The 19,685-nt window shown below is 39.4% G+C and overlaps 2 protein-coding genes across 2 annotated transcripts; one reads left to right on the forward strand and one right to left on the reverse strand.

The window, feature by feature from the left end:
* The first annotated feature begins 15 nt into the window (after window positions 1-15).
* Window positions 16-15,230, forward strand: PSMD5 (proteasome 26S subunit, non-ATPase 5). Its single transcript, XM_059657807.1, has 10 exons — window positions 16-342; window positions 3,084-3,228; window positions 4,215-4,328; window positions 4,762-4,890; window positions 6,686-6,795; window positions 8,719-8,861; window positions 9,611-9,802; window positions 11,038-11,147; window positions 12,273-12,413; window positions 14,228-15,230. The coding sequence occupies exons 1-10, from the start codon at window positions 167-169 to the stop codon at window positions 14,483-14,485; spliced, it is 1,518 nt and encodes a 505-aa protein (XP_059513790.1). The 5' UTR covers window positions 16-166; the 3' UTR covers window positions 14,486-15,230.
* A 1,135-nt stretch (window positions 15,231-16,365) lies between these two features.
* B3GALT9 (beta-1,3-galactosyltransferase 9) lies at window positions 16,366-19,126 on the reverse strand. The gene is made up of 2 exons (XM_059658813.1): window positions 19,051-19,126; window positions 16,366-17,534 (listed from the first exon to the last, which is right to left on the reverse strand). The coding sequence occupies exons 1-2, from the start codon at window positions 19,054-19,056 to the stop codon at window positions 16,431-16,433; spliced, it is 1,110 nt and encodes a 369-aa protein (XP_059514796.1). The 5' UTR covers window positions 19,057-19,126; the 3' UTR covers window positions 16,366-16,430.
* Between the last annotated feature and the right edge of the window lie 559 nt (window positions 19,127-19,685).

The raw sequence follows: 19,685 nt of genomic DNA on the forward strand, positions 1-19,685 counted from the left end.
GCTCCGCCTCGCTACTGAGGAGGCCGGACGGTTCGCAGTCACAGCCAATATTCAGCGAAGGGAGGTTGCGTTCCTCAGATCTCGCGAGACTCGGAGAATCCCGCCGGGATCCTGGAGCCGGGAGCCGGGAAGGCGGCCGTGGAAGCCCGTTTCTGCTGGAGGAGTCATGATGGCGGCCCAGGCGCTGGCGCTGCTGAGGGATGTGTCGCGGCTGGAAGCGCCGCTGGAGGAGCTGCGCGCGCTTCAGTCGGTGCTGCAGGCGGTGCCGCTCAGCGAGCTCCGCGAGCACGCGGCGGAACTGCGCCTGAGTCCGCTTTTCTCTCTACTCATTGAGAACCATCGGTGAGAGGACCCCGCAGCTTGAGCGGCGTGGGGCTGGGGGGAGGCGGACGGGGAGACTCCGCCAAGTGTGGAGACGGGAGCGGCTGGGCTGGAGGGAGGGCTTTACCCAGCCGCAAATAAAGGTTTTTTAAAAAAGCTGAAATTTCAGAGAGGGAAGGACCCTAGGCTGAGAGGCAAGAAATGGGATGTAAGTCCAGCCCCTGAGCGGTGCCCCTGACCATCTCCTGGCCTCACTGCCTTTATCCTTGAAGCAGGACTTGAGGGCGGGGAAGCAAGGTTTCCCGCCGCAGGGAGGACTCCACAGTCTTTGTGCACCAGTGCTTGACTTTTTTTCTCCTCAGGAGGAGTCCTATCCTGGCAATTTTGCCAGATCTATCAACATTTTAGATTCATACACCATTTGGTCCAGTAATTTAACATGCAGGTATCCTTTGTATTCCATAATTTAGAAGAGTTAAAAATACTTGTGATCCAAAACTTTTCTACTTGAAAATATTGCAGGATCCCACTTACATGAGGTACCTAGAGTAGTCAAATGCGTAGAGAAAGTAGAATGATGGTCGCCAGGGGCTGGGGGAAAGGGAAAATGGGGCGTCAGTGTTTCATGGATGCAGTTTCAGTTTCAATGGGAGATGAAAAAGTTCCGGAGTTGGATCCTGGTGATGACTGCACAGCACTGTGAATGTACTTAATGCCACAGCACTGTACTTACAAAATGGTTAAAACATAGGAGCATGGAGCAGACTGAGGAATTTCAGGATAGGTGGTGGTGGGGAGAGATAAACCGGGAAATTATATGATATGCATGTATGCATAGCCCGTGGACACAGACAACAGTGTGGTGAAGGCCTAGGAGTGCGGTGGAGGGGGTCAATGCGGAAAACAAAGAAACAAAGGGGACATCTGTAATAGTTCCAATAATAAAGATTAAAAAATATTTTTTTTTTTTAAAGAAAAGATTAAAATGGGCCCGGTCACACCATTGACCCATGAACCAGGTCACAGTTTGATTCTCGGTCGGGGCACATGCCCAGGTTGTGGGCTTGATCCCCAGGAGGAGGCGTGCAGGAGGCAGTCCGTCAATGATTCTCTCTCATCATTGATATTTCTGTCTCTCTCTCTCTCCCACTCTCTGAAATCCGTGAAAGAGATGGTAAAAATTGTAAATTTTATGGTCTGTACAATTGCAATTTTTTTTATTGATTCATTTTTGGAGAGAGAAACATTGATTTGTGGTTCCACTTATTTATGCATTCATTAGTTGAGTCTTGTATGTGAGCTGACTGGAGATCAAACCTGCCACCTCAGTATATGGGGACTGCACTCTAACCAACTGAGCTACCTAGTCAGGACCGCAATTTTTTTTTTTTTTTAAAGGAAAAGAAACCCTTCAGCGGTCTCTCCCCTTCCTCCTTTGATCCACTCCGCAGGTTCTGGCAGCCATTGATCTGCTTTCTGCCTCTGAATTTGTCTATTCTGAACATTTCATGTAAATGGAATCATTGTCAAAAGGAAGCCTTTTGTGTCTGTCTCCTTTCACTTAACGTATTTTCAAGGTTCATGTTGTAGCATGCATCAGTACTTCATTCCTTTTTGTGAGGAATATTCCATTGTGTGGATATACCACATTTATGCATTTAATTGATGGGCGTTTGGGTTGTTTCCACTGCTATGAACATTCGTGTACAAATTTTTGTGTGAACATGTTTTCAGTGATCTTGGGGATATGTTCATTTTTTTATTTTATTTTTTATTTTTTTAACACCAAGCAACTTACAGGGCTACTGCTTCGGGATATGTTCATTTTTAAGGCTTTTGCTATTTATTACTTGATTGCCTTTTAGCAAGATCATACCAATTTAATAGTGTGCTTCCTATTAGCAATGTGTGAGTGCTCAGTTACTTTTGCTGCCTATAAGAGACAAAGAAGTTATTCTTGAAACACCTTCTGAATTTACATCTGGTAGTCATCAAGTTTTAATTAATTTACTTCTTTAATAGCTTCTTAAACCTCTTTCACTCCTTCATCACCTTAACATAAACTTCTAACTGAAAATTCTTTCTCTAACACTGACAGTGATTTCTAGAAGTCAGATCTCATCATGTTAATTCTGCTTTAAAACCCCATCTTGACTTGCCATTGCCATCTGGGAAAAGGTGAAATTCCATAGCAGGACATAAAAGACCAATCAAAATCAGATTGCTGTGCTTTTTTTAAAATTTCATTTCTTGACATTCATCTTTTTCCTTTTACCTACCTTCTTCCCATTTTTCTCCCTTTCTGATCCCAGTCACACCAAGTTACTTGTGGTTCCTTGAATGCTTACCACTCTGTGCCTTTTCATGTGCTACTATGCCCTTTACCTTTCTTCTCTTGGTTCACTTAAAAATTTGCTCAGGTATACCCTGTACCCTTTGTTCTTTACTGAGTTCCCACAGCTCCCAGCTTTAAGCTAGCGTTTATCTAACTGTATTATAGTTGCCTATTTTTCTGTATCTTCCATTAGACTGAGCTCCTTGTGGTTACAGAATATATCTTATCATTCTTTGTAGCCCCAGCACAGGCATGGCACATAATAGGTACATGGTAAATGTTTAATGAACATTTAATGTTAAAGTAGAAGCTGATGTTTTGAAGAGAAGTCTGTATGGAGATCCTCATTGAGCCAGGGGTCAGATATTATTAGATCCCTGCTACCTGAAAGGACATGAACTAATGAGGTCTATGGTATCTCCTTTAGGGAACAGACCACTTTGTGTGTATCCATTCTGGAGAGATTGCTCCAGGCTCTGGAGCCCGTTCACGTGGCTCGGAACTTCAGGGTTGACCTGCAGAGGGGACTGACTCACCCCAATGATTCCGTAAAAATCCTCACTCTCTCCCAGGTATGAAATCTTGCTAGCACATAATGAGGGAACCAACCCTTAGTGACCACCTGCTCTGGGCGAGGTTCTGTGCAGGAAGATGAAGAAACATGATCTGTCGCTGTCCCTAGGGAGTGTCTAGTGAAGTCTATTCGAGTGTACATAGCTAACTATGACCAGGGGGATACAAGTTAAAGTAAGAAGTTCTAAGTACCATCGGCAGTATTCATCCATCAAATACTGAGTTACTTTTACATGCCAGGCACTGTACCATATGTTGTTAGAGCTACCAAGGTAAATAAAACTTATTTCTTTCCTTAGAGGAGCCCCTAGTCTAAAGAAAAAGATTGCCATGTTAAGTCATGTTATTATACTGGCATGAACAAAGTTCTGTTGTAAAGGTTCCTAAACCAACAAATTAAAACAATTCTTATCACTCTAGTAGTCAAAACATGCTACTATTTGGGTGAAGAACTGCTGCTGAGAATGTTAGGATCTGAGCAGTTGGTTTATCCAGTAGGTATTGAATTACTGTTTTTCCTTTTCTCCTCTAAAGTGTTTATTCAACAGATTGGAGAAAGTATCAATTTATCATTTATGTGCCAGACACTGTAGTATGTGCTTTACCTACTTAGTCTCATTTAATCTTCATTACTATCCTGTACTTAAGTATTATATTCCCACTTCACAGATAAGAAATTAGGCTCAGAGAAGTTACTTGCCCAGGGTTTCAGTTTAGCTAAAAGTGAATAGAACTAGGAATTTTATTGTTTTCACTCACTGAGGTGTCTCCACTCTTTACCTATTTTATTTTTCTTTCATAGATATGACTGTGCCATTGTGTGCTTGGCTTTAATGAATGTGGGTTATTTGGAATTTTTAATGACTTGTCTTGTAGTTGTAATCAGTAACTCTTAGAATAACTGCACACTAAGGTAATTTGACCGTTAGATGTTCACTTGTTGCCCTACCTTGGAAGAGTATTTCTGATTGTTTTTTTCTTTCAGGTTGGAAGAATTGTTGAAAATTCTGATGCTGTTACTGAGGTTCTAAATAATCCTGAATTACTAAAACAAGTCATTTATTGTATTGGTGGAGAGAATCTATCTGTAGCTAAAGCGGTGAGTCAGCTGCAACAATCCACTTGACCATGCAGAGGTATTAGTGTCTTAAACGACAAAGAAAGGCTTTCTGGATTTAGAGGTGGAAGTTTAGAAGAGATGATTGTGTAATTGCAGCTTCATATAGATGGTGTCAAATAAATAAATGGTGTCAAATAAGTACTAGTAAACTTCTACTTTCTAGAGTACACATATCTAAGTTATCTGTCATAGGGTTTATATTGGGTTACTTCCTAAGAAACAAAACTTACATAATTATTTTCTGTTGAGAATGCTATGTATCTTTTCCAATTATAAATAGTAATAACTAAAACAGAGTAAATGCTCATGGGATAAGGTGCATTCAAGACACTAATTTTCACATCAGTCTTATGCAGTAGATATTACTATTTTGTGTTTTTATGAATTAAGAGATATTTTCTTTCCTTACAAGGCCATTAAATCCCTGTCAAGAATATCACTGACCCAAGCTGGACTGGAGGCTTTATTTGAAAGCAATCTACTGGATGATTTGAAAACCGTAATGAAAACAAATGATATTGTTCGATATAGGGTCTATGAGGTAAGATGAAAATCACACTTTCTGATGCCTACGATTCAGAATGCAGGAAGGGTTACCTTGGAAGGCAAGATGGTCATTTAACATGCATTTATTGAGTATATAGTCTGTGTTAGGCCTTATACTAGGTACTGGGGATATAGAACGAACTCTCCACCTAGTATGTGAGACAGTCATAAAAATATGTATACTGCTTTATTAAGTACTACAGTAGAGTAGATACCATTGAAACTAGACTTTGAAAAATTTAGTTGTAGTAGTAGTAAGAAGAAATGGTTCCCATTTTTACCAGCTTTGTACTGAGTCCTGTCCTAAATCCTCACATGTATTGTCTTGGTTCTCACAATAATCTCTATATACAATTATTATTAACCACTATTAATGGAGTAATTGACCCAAGGCCACACAATTACTAGGCTGCATATTTTAAAACAAATACTCTACAGTCTAATTCCCTCTTCAGAGCTTACTTTGCATGCCTTGATAACTGATTTTCTTTCTGCTTCTCTAGCTGTTTCTTCTAAGGCTCCTGGCTTGTTATCCTCTATTGAGCTATTAATTGTTGGGGTTTGTGGAGGCAGAATCCCAAGCTCTCGTCTCCTTGTAATCTGTATCCATTTTTAGGCAATATTATTCATCCTGTGATTTCAGTGCCCACCAATAATGGTGATGACTTTCAAATGTAAACCTCCAACCCAGACCTCTCTCTCTTTTGAACTCAGATCTTCATGTCCAACTGTTTATTCTCTTCTCCTTGAACATATTCTAGGCCCCTCACACCCATGTTGAAACCAAACTCCTGATCTTTTCTAACCACTTCATGCCTCTAATAAAAAAACAACCCAGCAACAACAAACTGGCCCTGTCTCATAGTCCATGTGGTTGGCTATTACACCTCTAGCTCATTCTCTGTGAGGCTTTGTTCTCTTGGCCACATACCCATTTAGTCATCACGTTGTGTCAGTTTTTCTTAAACCCAAGCATTTGTCTTCCTTGATAAAGCCAGTAGCACCCAAATCTAAGCTACTGATCTCTCACCTGAACCACTTTAACTGCATCCAAACTAGTCTCATCCATTTTTGTCACTACTAGTCTATCTTAACATGTAGTTGGCATGATCTTTTAACCAAGAAGGTGTGGATTCAATTCCTCATCAGGGCACATATCTGGGTTGCCGGTTTGATGCCCGGTCAGGGCATGTATGGGAGGCAACCGATCGATGTTTCTTCTTATTAAATCAATAAACATATTCCCAGGTGAGGATTTAAAAACAAAAAACAAAATCTGGTTCTGTCATTTCTCTGCTTGAAATCCTCTAGTAAGCCCGTAGAACATACTTGATAAATGAGTAAGTGAATGACTGACAGATAGAATGCAGGCATGGATGAATGAATGATTTTTGCAATCTTTTTTTTTGTTGCTGATTCAGGCTTTTGTACCTTGGTAATAATTTCTTTTGTAAAAAGTGCACATACTCCCATATATAATGGAGCGTTATTGACTGTCTTCCATACGTGCCCCAACTGGGAATTGAACCGGCAACCTAGGTGTGTGCCCTGATGGAATCAAACTTGCAACTTTTTGGTGTATGAAATGACGCTCCAACCAACTGGGCCCCCTGGCCGGGGCCCAAAGTAATTTCTTATTTGTTTAGTGAAATTTTCCTACTTGTGGAGATAAATACATGTAACATATATTTTTTAAATTTCTTATAAAGTGCGTAATCCTGCATTTATCATAAAATGAGATTTAACAAGTTTGGGGTTGTTTTGACCTTTCTGTTTTTCTGTTCTTTCAGCTAATTGTAGAGATCTCTTCTGTGTCACCAGAATCTCTAAACTTCTGTTCCACCAGTGGGTTGGTAACCCAGCTCCTCAGAGAGCTGACTGGGGAGGATGTGCTGGTCAGGTATGTTGGCTGAGAGAGTTCTTAGAGCAAAGTGTCCTCCTTTGGAGGGCCAGAAAACAAACTTGGGACTTATCTTCCCTAGTGGAGCTTGTGCCTAGGTTGCAGTCTCATGACAAAGTATGTTCTGAAGAAAGGACCTTTAGAAAATTGCTCAAGTGACATTGTGACAACATACTGGAACTTAGTAGAGCCCTATATGAGAATACAGCTACTTTTTTTTTTTTTTAATATATTGTTATTGATTTCAGAGAAGGAGAGATGGAAACATCAATGATGAGAGAGAATTATGGGTCAGTTGCTTCCTGCACGCCCCATCCTAGGGATTGAGCCCGCAACTCCGGCATGTGCCTTTGACCGGAATTGAACCCGGGACCCTGCAGGCTGATGCTCTATCTGCTGAGCCAAACCAGCTAGGGTAATACAGCTACTTTTGAATGACTGTGTTCCCTATCTTAGGCATACATGCCTGCTTTAAAAAAAAAAAACATATTTTTTTTAACTTGATTTCAAAGAGGGAGAGAGATAGAAGCATCAATGTTGAGAGAGAATTGGCTGCCTCCTGCATGCCCCACACTGAGGAAATTGAGCCCATAACCCAGGAATGTGTTCTGACCAGGAATCGAACTGTGACCTCCTGGTTCATAGGCCAACGCTCCACCACTAAGTCACACCAGCTGGGCTTCCTGCCTGATTTTAAAAATTTGTAATCACTGCCATTTTGCATTACTTAATGTGCTACCATACACAGTTTTTGGTGTTGTTAAATAAATAGCACTATGGCATGATAGAAAACATGGACTTTTAAACATGAGTAAGACTTGGGCCTACATGCATCTCTGCTTATTAGCTGATTGACCTTGGACAAATTATTGTAACCATTTTGCACCTCTTCTAAATGTAACAATGGCAAATCTATAAAGAAGGTAATATGAGGATTAAGTGCATTTATCATAGAGACCAAGACAGTGGCTGACATAGCTCCTCAAAGAAATGTTAATTCCAATCTTTTCACTCCTAGTACTCTGTTCTCTAAACCCCCTTGTCAAATGTTTCCTTGTTGATATTCCACAATTTACCAATATATCCTCACTGTTGAACACTTAGTGTGCTTCAAATATTTTGCTGTTATAATAGCACTGTAGTGTATGCAGAAGTTTGTTTTCCTTAAGTGATTTTTTGATTGTCCTGTGTTTTTTAAATGTGACCAAAGTTGTTAAACTTATATGCAAAAATCAGACACCAGTTACACTTTTTCAAAGCATTGGAAATTAATTTTGTTAATTTTTTACTTCTGTATCAGATTTTATGACATAGAAAAAAAACACCTACAAATAGTTTTTTAGTTAATTGGGAAAATTGGATAATGTTTGGGTATTAAGTGATACCAAAGAATTACTATTAATTTTTAAGTATATGGTAAAACCATTATAATTGTGTGAGAAAACATGTGTTTTAGAGATGTTTTAAAGTATGCAGGGGTAAATGGCAAAATGACTAGAACTGGTTTTAAAATAATTCAGCAAAAAAAATAGATGAAATAAGAAAAGCAAAATCTTGATAACTATATAATCAGGATTATGGTTACCTGGGGGCTTACTGTTCTGTTCTCTCTACTTTTGTATATGTTTGACATATCAAGATAAAACAAGTTTTTTTAAAAAATCTCTTAGGAGTAGCTTTATTACAGTAGAAATAATAAGTGCGCCTTAAGTCAGAAAGTCAAGATTTAGGTCTAAACTGTACCTTGTAATAAAGATGTGATTCTGGACAAGTCACTGCAATTTTCTCATCCTGTACCCTCATGTGAAAAGTAGAGCCAGAATTATTGACCTTTCAGATTTCGTGGGAAGAATTAAAAAAGATAACTTACGTGAAAACAATTCCTAAGCCATGCTAATCATATGCAAAATCATGGCATTTCAGAGCTACCTGTATAGAAATGGTGACGTCAATGGCATATACTCATCATGGACGACAGTACCTTGCTCAAGAAGGAGTGATTGATCAGATATCTAATATAATTATTGGGGCAGATTCAGACCCTTTCTCTAGCTTCTATTTACCAGGTAAGAAATATTGATGCCTGTGGAAATGATGGCGCATGTTTTGTTTCTGAGTTAGTTTTGTCAGGGCAGACCAAGGATCATCATCTTTAGAGCTTATTCCCTTGAGATGATACCCAACTCATAGCCCCTTAATGAGGTAGAATCTATTGCTCTGGGAGCCATTGCAGTATTGATTCTGATTTTCTGGAAATACTACTGTTTAGATCATTAGGATTATTTCCTGTGCATCTCAGCTACAAGAAACATAAATTAAAATGCTAATAGTGATATTTACAGTATATTCACAGATTCATCAAATCTTTTGAGTTGTAATTTTTAGCAAATATAGGAACTATTCCAGCTATTCTGTTCAAGGACATGATAGATTAGTTTTTCTTGAGCATTTCCAGAAATTAAAGATTTATTCCTTCATTAGGTAGCCTAGATTACTTCATTGAAGAAAATCTGCTTTAAAATTTCTTCCTAATAATAACTCCAAACTTACCTTCCTGTGATTTGTATCCACTGATCCTTGTTCTTTGTTCTCCCTCTTGCTTGTGACAATGCTTTTTGCACCCAGCTCCATTAACACCCTGGGACCACTCTTTTTAGGTCCTTCAATATTTCCTTTTGGTCGGTCTGATCTTAAGACAACATAGTACTATAGCCTTTCACAGTAATAGTTTATTACTGTCGCTGTGAAAACATAGGACCTGCAATTTATGCTGTCTTCTTCCCCTATTAAAATATATTTTTGTAAATATCTCTAGGATTTGTGAAGTTTTTTGGGAACTTGGCCATCATGGATAGTCCTCAACAGATCTGTGAGCGTTTTCCAGTTTTTGTGGAAAAAGTCTTTGAAATGACAGAAAGTCAGGACCCCACCATGATTGGCGTAGCAGTGGACACAATTGGAATCCTGGGATCCAATATTGAAGGAAAACAGGTTTTGCAGAAGACAGGTTGGTATGACTTGTTTTAGCTTTCTTTAATGATATTTTAATTTTTAAAGTTTTTATTTAATATGTCTTTATTTATTTTAGAGAGAGAAGAAGGGAGAGAGAAACATTGATTGGCTGCCTCTTGCATGCCCTGACCAGGAATCAGACTGACCTCTCAGTACAGGGGATGATGCTCAACTAACTGATCTACACCAGCCAGGGCAGGGATATCCTTTTTTAAAAAAATATATTTTTATTGATTTCAGAGAGAAAGGGAGAGGGATCGAGAGATAGAAACATCAATGATGAGAAAGAATCGTTGATTGGCTGCCTCCCTCGCACCCTCTTCTGGGGATTAAGCCTGCAATATGGGCATGTGCTCTTAACCAGAATCAAACCTGTGACCCTTCAGTCCGCAGGCCGATGCTCTATCCACTGAGCCATACCGGTTAGGACCGGTTATTTTTATATTGGTTTAGGTTGGAGGTCATAGTATATGAAAGCAAAGCACACTTTAAAAAAACCTCTTCACTTAAGATAGCTATTATTTAAAAAAATAACAAGTGTTGACAAGGATGTGAAAATTTTATGTTACTTGTATTTTACCCTTGTATATATGTGGTGGGAATGTAAATGGTGTGGCCATTGTGGAAAACTAGTGGTTCCTCAAAAAATTAAACATAGAATTACCATATGATCCAGCAATTCCACTTCTATGTATATACCCAAAATAATTGAAAAAAGACTTAAATAGATATTTGTACACCTGTGTTCATTAGTAGCTGTTATTTACAATAGCCAAAAAGTAGAAATTACTCATGTTCGTTGATGGATGAAAGGATAAATGTGTTACATACATACAATGGAATGTTAATCAGCCTTAAGAATTAATGAAATTCCCATACATGCTACAAGGAAAAACCTTGAAGACATGCTGAGTGAAATAAGCCAGACACAAAAGGATAAATACTGTATAATTGCACTTATACAGTACCTAAAGTTGTCAAATACACAGAGACAGAAAGTAGAATTGTGGTTACCAGGGAATGGGGACATAAGGGAATGGGGAGTTATTTAATGAGTACAACTTTTAGTTTGAAATAATGAAAGTCCTGGAGATGGATGGTGGTGATGGATGCACAACAATGTGAATGTACTTAATGCCACTGAGCTATATGCTTAAAAATGGTTAAAATGGTAAATTTCAAGTTATTTGTATTTTATGACAATCAAAACTATCTCATTATCCTTCAAAGGAACTCGATTTGAACGCTTACTGAAGAGAATAGGATATCAAGCAAAAAATGCCTCAACAGAGCTCAAAATTAGGTGTTTGGATGCAGTTTCATCTCTTCTTTATTTACCAGTAAGTAGAGTGGGAAGTTAATGGAACATAGTGGGATGTACTTGGGAGAATAAATCTGTATGAGTTGACATAATACTGGTTAATCTACACTAATAAAAGAGAAAAATGGTAATTGGCGTACGACGATACCCTTTTCATTGGCTAATCAGGGCTATATGCAAATTAACTGCCAACTATGATTGGCAGTTAACTGCCAACTAAGATTGGCAGTTAACTGCCAACTAAGATTGGCAGTTAACTGCCAACAAGATGGCGGTTAATTTGCATATGTAGGCACAATGCAGGGAGGCGAAAGGGAAAGCAGGAAGAAGCCCCCTGCCACTGACAGTGATCGGAAACCCAGGGGGGAGCTAAGAGCTGGGGGGCAGGGCAAAGGCGGCCCTGGGGCCGCCTTTGCCCTGCCCCCCAGCCATGATCGGAGAATCAGGCGCCTTTTCCGCCCTGGCCAGTGATAGCAGGAAGTAGGGGTGGAGCCAGCGATGGGAGCTGGACATGGTCGAAGCTGGCAGTCCCGGGAGCTAGGGGTCCCTTGCCTGGGCCTAAAGCGGAGCCCACGATCGCGGGGCCGCTGCAGCTGCGGGTCCCCGCTGCCCGAGCCGGACACCTCAGCCAGAGGCGTTAGGCCTGGGCTGGGGGCAGAACCAGTGATGGGGGGAAATGAGGGTCCCCTGTCAGAGGCGTCAGGCCTGGGCAAGGGGCTGATCCTGCGATTGGAGGGTGATGGGGGTCAACGCCTGAGGGCTCCCAGTATGTGAGAGGGGGCAGGCTGGGCTGAGGGACACTCCCCCCCCCCCCCGAATTTCGTGCACCGGGCCCCTAGTTTAATATAAATGTTGATCAGATAAATGGCATCTTTCTTACTCTTAGTAAAAGAGTATAGCCCTCATTATATGACTAGTGACATTTTTTAAGTTAAAGTGGAATCATAAAATATTGGAACTGGACCAGACCCTAGATATTGCTTAATCAGCCTCATTAAAAAACAAACAAAAAACCCGATAAAATATGGGCTGGGTTTGGGGGAAGGTGCTCCAGACTTGGCAGAGATCACACAGCAAGTTAATGACAGAGTGCTGTGTTTCCTGACTTCCAGATGTCTTGCGGTTTTTCTTTTCCATCCTGTAGCCTGAGCAGCAGACTGATGACCTCCTGAGGATGACAGAAACCTGGTTCTCTTCTTTATATCGGGACCCGCTGGAGCTCTTCCGTGGCATCAGTAATCAACCCTTTCCTGAACTACACTGTGGTGCCTTAAAAGTGTTCACGGTAGGCAACCCCTTCTTTTCCCCAGGCTCTTCTGGGACTCTGTTTAACACATGAGTACTGTCAGTGAGCCAGGCACTCTGCCGTGTCCCAGGGATACAAAAGTGCATAGTAGTTTCTGGCCTCTGCTGTTACTATAGACTAATGAGGGAGACATGTGTTTACATAGTTTCAGTACATGGTATTAGATGCTGTGGCAGAGCACAGAGTACTATGGGTTCTCAGAATTAATTCCAGATTCCTTATCTACCATCAAGTAAGTCCTTATTATCCTAACCAGTCTTCTTTATGAGCCTTATTTATGCCATTCCCCTTCTGGCACTTAATGCTCTAGTAATACCAAACTGCTTGCTTCATATCTCTGGGCCTTCACGTCCCTCTGCTTTAAACATTCTTCCCTAACTTTGCTTGTTAACATCTTATTCATACTTCAAGGACTGACCAGGTATCTCCACAAGGTTGAGTGAAGAAATGTTGGTTCTCATATTTTGCATGTATTCAGCAAAAACTTTTTAAGTCTATTTTTGTTTATTTCAGAGGGGAAGGGAGAGGGAGAGAGCTAGAAACACCAATGATGAGAGAATCATTGGTCGGCTGCCTCCGGCACAGCCCCTGCTAGGGTTTGAGCCTGCAACCTGGGCATTTGCCCTGACCGGGAATCGAACCATGACCTCCTGATCCATAGGTTGGCACTCAATCACTGAGCCACGCAAGCCGGGCACATTTAGAAAATACTGATTTTTTGTTGGGGTTTTTTTGCTAGGTGCTAGGGATACAATAGTTAAGAAAAATATACAAAGACCTTCCTTTCATGTAGCTCACTGTCGGTTGAGGGACCCAGACAGTAAATAAAATTGTATAGCTCATTATATAATTAGAGTTGTGGTAAGGATTATACTTCTGTGTTCTATTTATTACATTATGTTGAAAATGTTTACTTATTGACCTATTAAACAGTTTGTTGAGAATAGGAACCATACCTGATTTATCTTTGTAGTCCTAGCATTTACCATATAACCAATTTATCTATTTTTTAATAAATATTATTCTTAATGTTTATTTCATTTTTGTATTTCTATATACTATAATTTACTTACCATCCCCTTACTATTAGACATTTATACTATAACTGTCGCACTGTAATGAATATCTTTTTTTTAAAATATATTTTTATTGATTCCAGAGAGGGAGAGAGAGAGAGAAATATTAATGATTAAAGAGAATCATTGATCAGCTGCCTCTTGCATGCCCCCTACTGGGATCGAGCCCACAACCCAGGCATGTGCCCTTGACCTGAATCGAACCCGGAACCCTTCAGTCTGCAGGTCAGTGCTCTATCCACTGAGCAAAACCGTCTAGGGCTATAATGAGTATCTTTGTATACAAAGACTTTTATTAACATTTAGATTCTCGCCGAAACCGGTTTGGCTCAGTGGATAGAGCGTCGGCCTGTGGACTGAAAGGTCCCAGGTTTGATTCCGGTCAAGGGCATGTACCTGGGTTGCGGGCACATCCCCAGTGGGAGATGTGCAGGATGCAGCTGATCGATGTTTCTCTCTCATCGATGTTTCTAACTCTCTATCTCTCTCTCCCTTCCTCTCTGTAAAAAAATCAATAAAATATATATTAAAAAACAAACAAACAAAACATTTAGATTCTCTTAAATTAGATTCCCAGGAGGGAATTTACTTGGGCAAAACAGTAACATTTTTAAGGTTTGTGTTGCCAAATTTTTTTCTAAAGATTGTGCCATCCAACTAACAAACTTAATTTCTTACGCCTCAAAGGAATTGTGTTCTCTCTGCCTTCCATTTCAGGCCATTGCAAACCAACCCTGGGCTCAGAAACTTATGTTTAACAGTCCAGGTTTTGTAGAGTATGTGATGGACCGGTCCATAGAGCATGACAAAGCTTCAAAGGATGCCAAATATGAACTGGTGAAAGCACTCGCGAATTCCAAGACAATTGCAGAAATCTTTGGGAACCCATATTATTTGAGACTCAGAACTTATGTGAGTGAAGGTCCATACTATGTGAAACCTATTTCCACGACAGCAGTGGAAGGAGCTGAGTGATTTCTTCTAGAGTCTAAATCATTTTTGGACCAAAACTTCTCCTAAGGCATTTGACTCTCTGTATTTTACTAAACAGAGACTTCTCTCCCCCCAGAATTATCATAGTGTGTTGAACCTAATTTTATCACCAGCATTTGTTGTGTTTCTACATAAAGTACAATGTGAAACCAAGAGAGCACAAACTTGGTTGTAATTGAAACATATTTTTCACATTCATTTTGACTGCCTTACTGTTTACAAGAAGATGGAAGTTTTGTTCTCCCAGAAAACTTTTGTGGACTTACTGTCTTTTTTAAAAGTTTGCTTTAGCCCTGGAGAGGTGGCTCAGTTGGCTGGAGCGTCATCCTATACACCAAAAGGTTTCAAATTTGAGTCCAGTCAGAGCACATACCTGGATTGCAGGTTTGGTCACTAGTTGGGTTGCATACGGGAGGCAACCAGTCAATGTTTCTCCCTTCCTCTTTCTAAAATCAATAAACATATTCCTCTGGTGAGAATAAACAAATAAATAAAATTTGTTTGAACTAAAATAGAACTAAATTGTTTCTCTTTGCCATCTTTTTTTTTTTCCTTTCCCCTCTTCTGATTCTATTTACAAAGTCTTGGATAAAATTATTCTTTGAAAAACAAACCAAATGGGATCTCAAAATTATGTTCTCTATAATAAGAATAAATACTTTGAAAAGGTCTCTTTTTCTTTTTTGTTGTTACTATATTTCCTTTGAAAATAAACTTATAAAAAATGTTTCTAGTATTCTTTGATGCTTTTTTTATATTTATCAATGAATTTTACTCTGTTGTGGTTTTGTGGGGGGAGGAATGATAACATGATAACTCAGAAAGGTTCCCAGACTGTCTTTATTGGTGGGTCTCATTGTTAAGGGTTTTGCTTTTAAAATTTCAAATTCATCAAGTTAATGTTCAGTTGATCAGAGGAAGGGAAACAAACTCCTAATAATCAAGTTAAGACGAGATCATTAGGATGGGCCCTAATCCAATGACTGATGTCCTTAAAATAAAAGGTAAGTTTGGACACAGACTCAACACAGGAAATATATGAGGTCACAGCCACACAGGAGACAGCCATGTGAAGATGTCAGCAGAGATTAAAGTGATGCATCTGTAAGCCAAGGATTGCTGGCAACCACCAAAAGCTAGAAGAGACAAGGAAGGATTCTCCACTACAGGCTTCAGAGAGAGCATGTCCCTGCTGACAACCTGATTTCAGACTTCTAATCTCTAGAACTTAAAGTGAGTAAGTTTCTGCTGTTTCATGTCACCCTATTTGTGGTACTTTGTTATGGCATCCCTAGGAAACTAATACAGAGTGTATACATAACATAAAATATGAATTGTTAACATCCCATCTATAAATCATCTAATTAGTACTTAATGAAAATCGTTTCACGAAATGTTAGAGGCCCAAGTTTTATACTAGTGAGATTTAAGTTAATATATATACTGAGTAGCTAAAACTTTAAATTGAATATAATCCGCCACTCTGATTACTGAAATGTTTACTGTTTGTAGACAAGATGAACATTTGTTAAATTCCTTATTTTGCGTTTTCTTTAATAGCATTCTCAAAAATTAGTCACCTCTGCTATCACTTGAGTCATGACAGTTTTATAAGTATGATTTTTTTAAATTCGCTAGTTGTAAAGAGAAACCAGACTTTTGGTTGTAATTAAATTTAATGTTCTAACTTTTATGGACGAGAGGTTTTACTTGGGAAAGAGTCATGCTATACCAACTCAAATTCTTTGAAATGAGATTTCAATATGATGTAGTGTATCAGGGCACTAAAACTTTGCAACTTTCTGAGTACAATTAAAACTACATAAAACAAAACAAAAAAACTACATAAAACAAAGAAGGAGGGGTGCTTTCTGTAACAAGGTTGGAGGTTAATTTAAAAAGAACACACGTATAAGAAAAAGAAATCCTAATCACCAGAATACATGGCGTCGTTTTTTATGGTACCAATATGAAAACGTTTAAAGCTGTCAAGGTATGTCAGAAGCTTGCAGGAAATGAGTCCAGAGTAAGTTTCGAACAGTGTACATTCTTTCCCATCATTAATTTCCTTCCATGCCAAGGGCATTTCTGCATCAGTAGTTTCTGAAGATGTGAAGATGAACTTGTAGCAACATCTGTTGTATCTGATGTGTCTTTTCCCAGAAAACCTTGAACTGTGGATGGGTATAAGGCCAACAAACTTCGCACAAATTCCTACAAATACATCAGCAGGCACCATAATGGGTACTTCTTTGAAAACTATATACATCATCCGAGCCACATCTTGGGACATAATGAAGGCCTCACCACTACAGTAATCTGGGTAGTACTTTTCTGGGTATTCAATAAGAGGGACAAATTCTTGACTAGTAGGGTCTCTATTGGGCACATCCTGATGGATAACTCTTCCTACATAGATATCTTCAAGGTGTTCTTTCAGATTGAGAAGATAATTTACCAAGCTTAGTAGATTGACAAACATATCTTCATCAACTTTGAGAATGAATAAGGCGTTAGGGCAGAAAGTCACAGCCCACTGCGTCATTGTGATGATCTTTAGAGTTTGGTTCTCAGCACTGTCCAAAAAGATTCCTTCGATTATATCGTTATTCTTATAGGACTCTTTGTCTATCTCTTGCTGGTTAGTTGCCAAAATAGGCATTCCCAAAGCAAACAGTGTGAGAATGGGATGCCCTTGGACACTGGTCATGTTACCCCAGGTTTTTCTGATGAGGTCCCGTCTTGTTCGATTTCCGGGGCTACTGAAGATAAGAGAGAGCAAAAATATGTTCTTCCCTTTACACACCTCTGACTGGCTCAAGATATAATATTTGGAAAGATTACTTCTTAGGGGCTCCGTGTTCAATTTTCTTGCTTTATCCTTAATTTCAAGAACTTTCATATCTACATAAGGCAAAGCATGCAGAAAGTATTCTTCCACAAAATCAGCCCCAAAGAACAAGGCATGAAATAGGATAACATTAAACAGAATGAAACACCACTGGTGAGTCCGAAGTCTGCAGAATGTCACCTAAATAAGAAAAGGACACATGTTCATTCAACCTTCATCTCCTTTTCTGTTTTTGCCCCCCCTTCCCCCCCCCCCCCCATCAAACACTATATTGCTTACAACACTTAGTGGTACACTATTTTAAGTGTTTTTGTTAATCTTTCCCCAGCTAGATCATGGCCTTCTGGACAGCAGGCATCATGCCTATCTCTTCTCCATACTGTAAGTTCAGTGTTTGGCACAAAGTGGAAACGGAATAAAATGTTAGTTGTTTTCTTGCCTGTTTGGATGAGAGCCTGCTTACTATATACAAGGCTCTGTGTCAAAGCAGAGTCCTACATAGGCACATGGATATAAAGTAACAAGTGGCATCATTGTGCTAAAAGCCTATAGGAAAATACATGATGCTCTTCCTGGAATTGAAGCTCTTGGATCAGTTTCTTCTCTAATTACAAAGGTCAAGGGCTATTTTTCAATGATATGGTTGCTTTTGTTGGCCACTGCACGATGGCTACTATCAAACATTTACATTATTCCAGTATGACTTTTCAACTTACTCTAATACTTGATTCTGACATTGTCTGTCTTGACAAGGTTCCTTAATCCATCTGACATGTCTGTCAATATGGGCAAATTCCTGCTATCTGCTTAGCACCCCATTCAGAGATCTAGGACGGAGTGGTGCCAAGCTTCCGTCACTTTATCAAAGGAGATGGCAACTTTCCATTTAGAAGAGTATATACAGTATTGTAATAATAATAGATCCAGGAAACATTAAAGGAATTAAATCTCTGTTCATTGGCGCTTCCATCAACAAAACTTCCCATAATAATAGGTACCTCTTATTGAACACTTGTCGTGGGCCAGTTGCATGCCTTAATCATTTAGCCATGGCAATATCCCTTTCAAATCGGTTTTTCAAAATTAAGCTGAGCATTGAGCTGTTGAGTAATTTGCCCAAGATCATTCAATGCGTAAGGGGGTGAAGTACGGCTATGATTTGAACTCAAGTATGTCAAATTCCAAAGCTCGCTCTTAACCACTGGAGCAGCAGTTCTCAACCTGTGGGTTGTGACCCCTTTGAGGGTCGCCTAAAACCATTGGAAAACACATATATAATTACATATTGTTTTTGTGATTAATCACTGCTTTAATTATGTTCAATTTGTAACAATGAAAATACATCCTGCATATCAGATATTTACATTATGATTCATCACAGTAGCAAAATTACAGTTATGAAGTAGCAACAAAAATAATTTTTATGTTTGGGGGTCACCACAACATGAGGAACTGTATTAAAGGGTCACGGCATTAGGAAGGTTGAGAACCACTGCACTAGAGAATCCTGACTCCTATCTTTTACTTTTCCATGGCTGTTGAACAGGAAAAAACAACCAAACCAAAGTCCTGATATTAGAATCTGAATTCCTTTCCATTTTCTCAGTGCTGATTATTTGTACATAGAAGAAACTCCAGCCACCTCAAAGGCTATTGTAATAGATAGCAAATGCTTCAGAGATTATAAGAAACTTACCTGCATGTTGTCTGTGAGCAATTTCAGGGCTTTGAAAATTACTGAGTCCAGATGCCAAATTATGCCCAAATGTGTCTCAGGATCAAGGCAGTCTAACAGCAATTGAAGTAAAGTACTTGGTGCCTCAGACTTTAAGGATAAGGTTTCTAACCAATCAACCCGAGCTTTTGTCCCAGAATACCTACTGGCTGTATAGGAGAGCAAGTGCTGATCATGTTACAGCTAGAGTGAATCCAGAACAAAGAGTTAAAAAAAAAAAAAAAAAAAGCAAACCTCTTCAAATGCTTCCACTCTTCTGTACCTCTTGAAACTGACCCTTTGTCTTTATGCCAGTTTCTGATGAAGTATGCCTGGGAGTTGAAAGAACAGTTCACCCACACCCCCTCTCCACAGCATCATCACACAAGGAGAAATGTCACAGTGTTTTTGGAGTGCATCTCACACAACTGAACAGTTGAAGTAATTCATACCCTCCACACATGCACGTGCAAGAAAGGTACTAAACATCCAGGAATATGTGTCATACCAGTGGGTGCAATTTTTCTCCCCATATAAACAAATGGTGAGGTTTGGGATATGTTTCATTGGGAAGGATTTTGAATTCCTAGTGTAGGCTATGGAAGAGCTTTACTAAA

Source organism: Myotis daubentonii, chromosome 11 (genome assembly GCF_963259705.1).
Source record: "Myotis daubentonii chromosome 11, mMyoDau2.1, whole genome shotgun sequence".
Taxonomy (NCBI): domain Eukaryota; kingdom Metazoa; phylum Chordata; class Mammalia; order Chiroptera; family Vespertilionidae; genus Myotis; species Myotis daubentonii.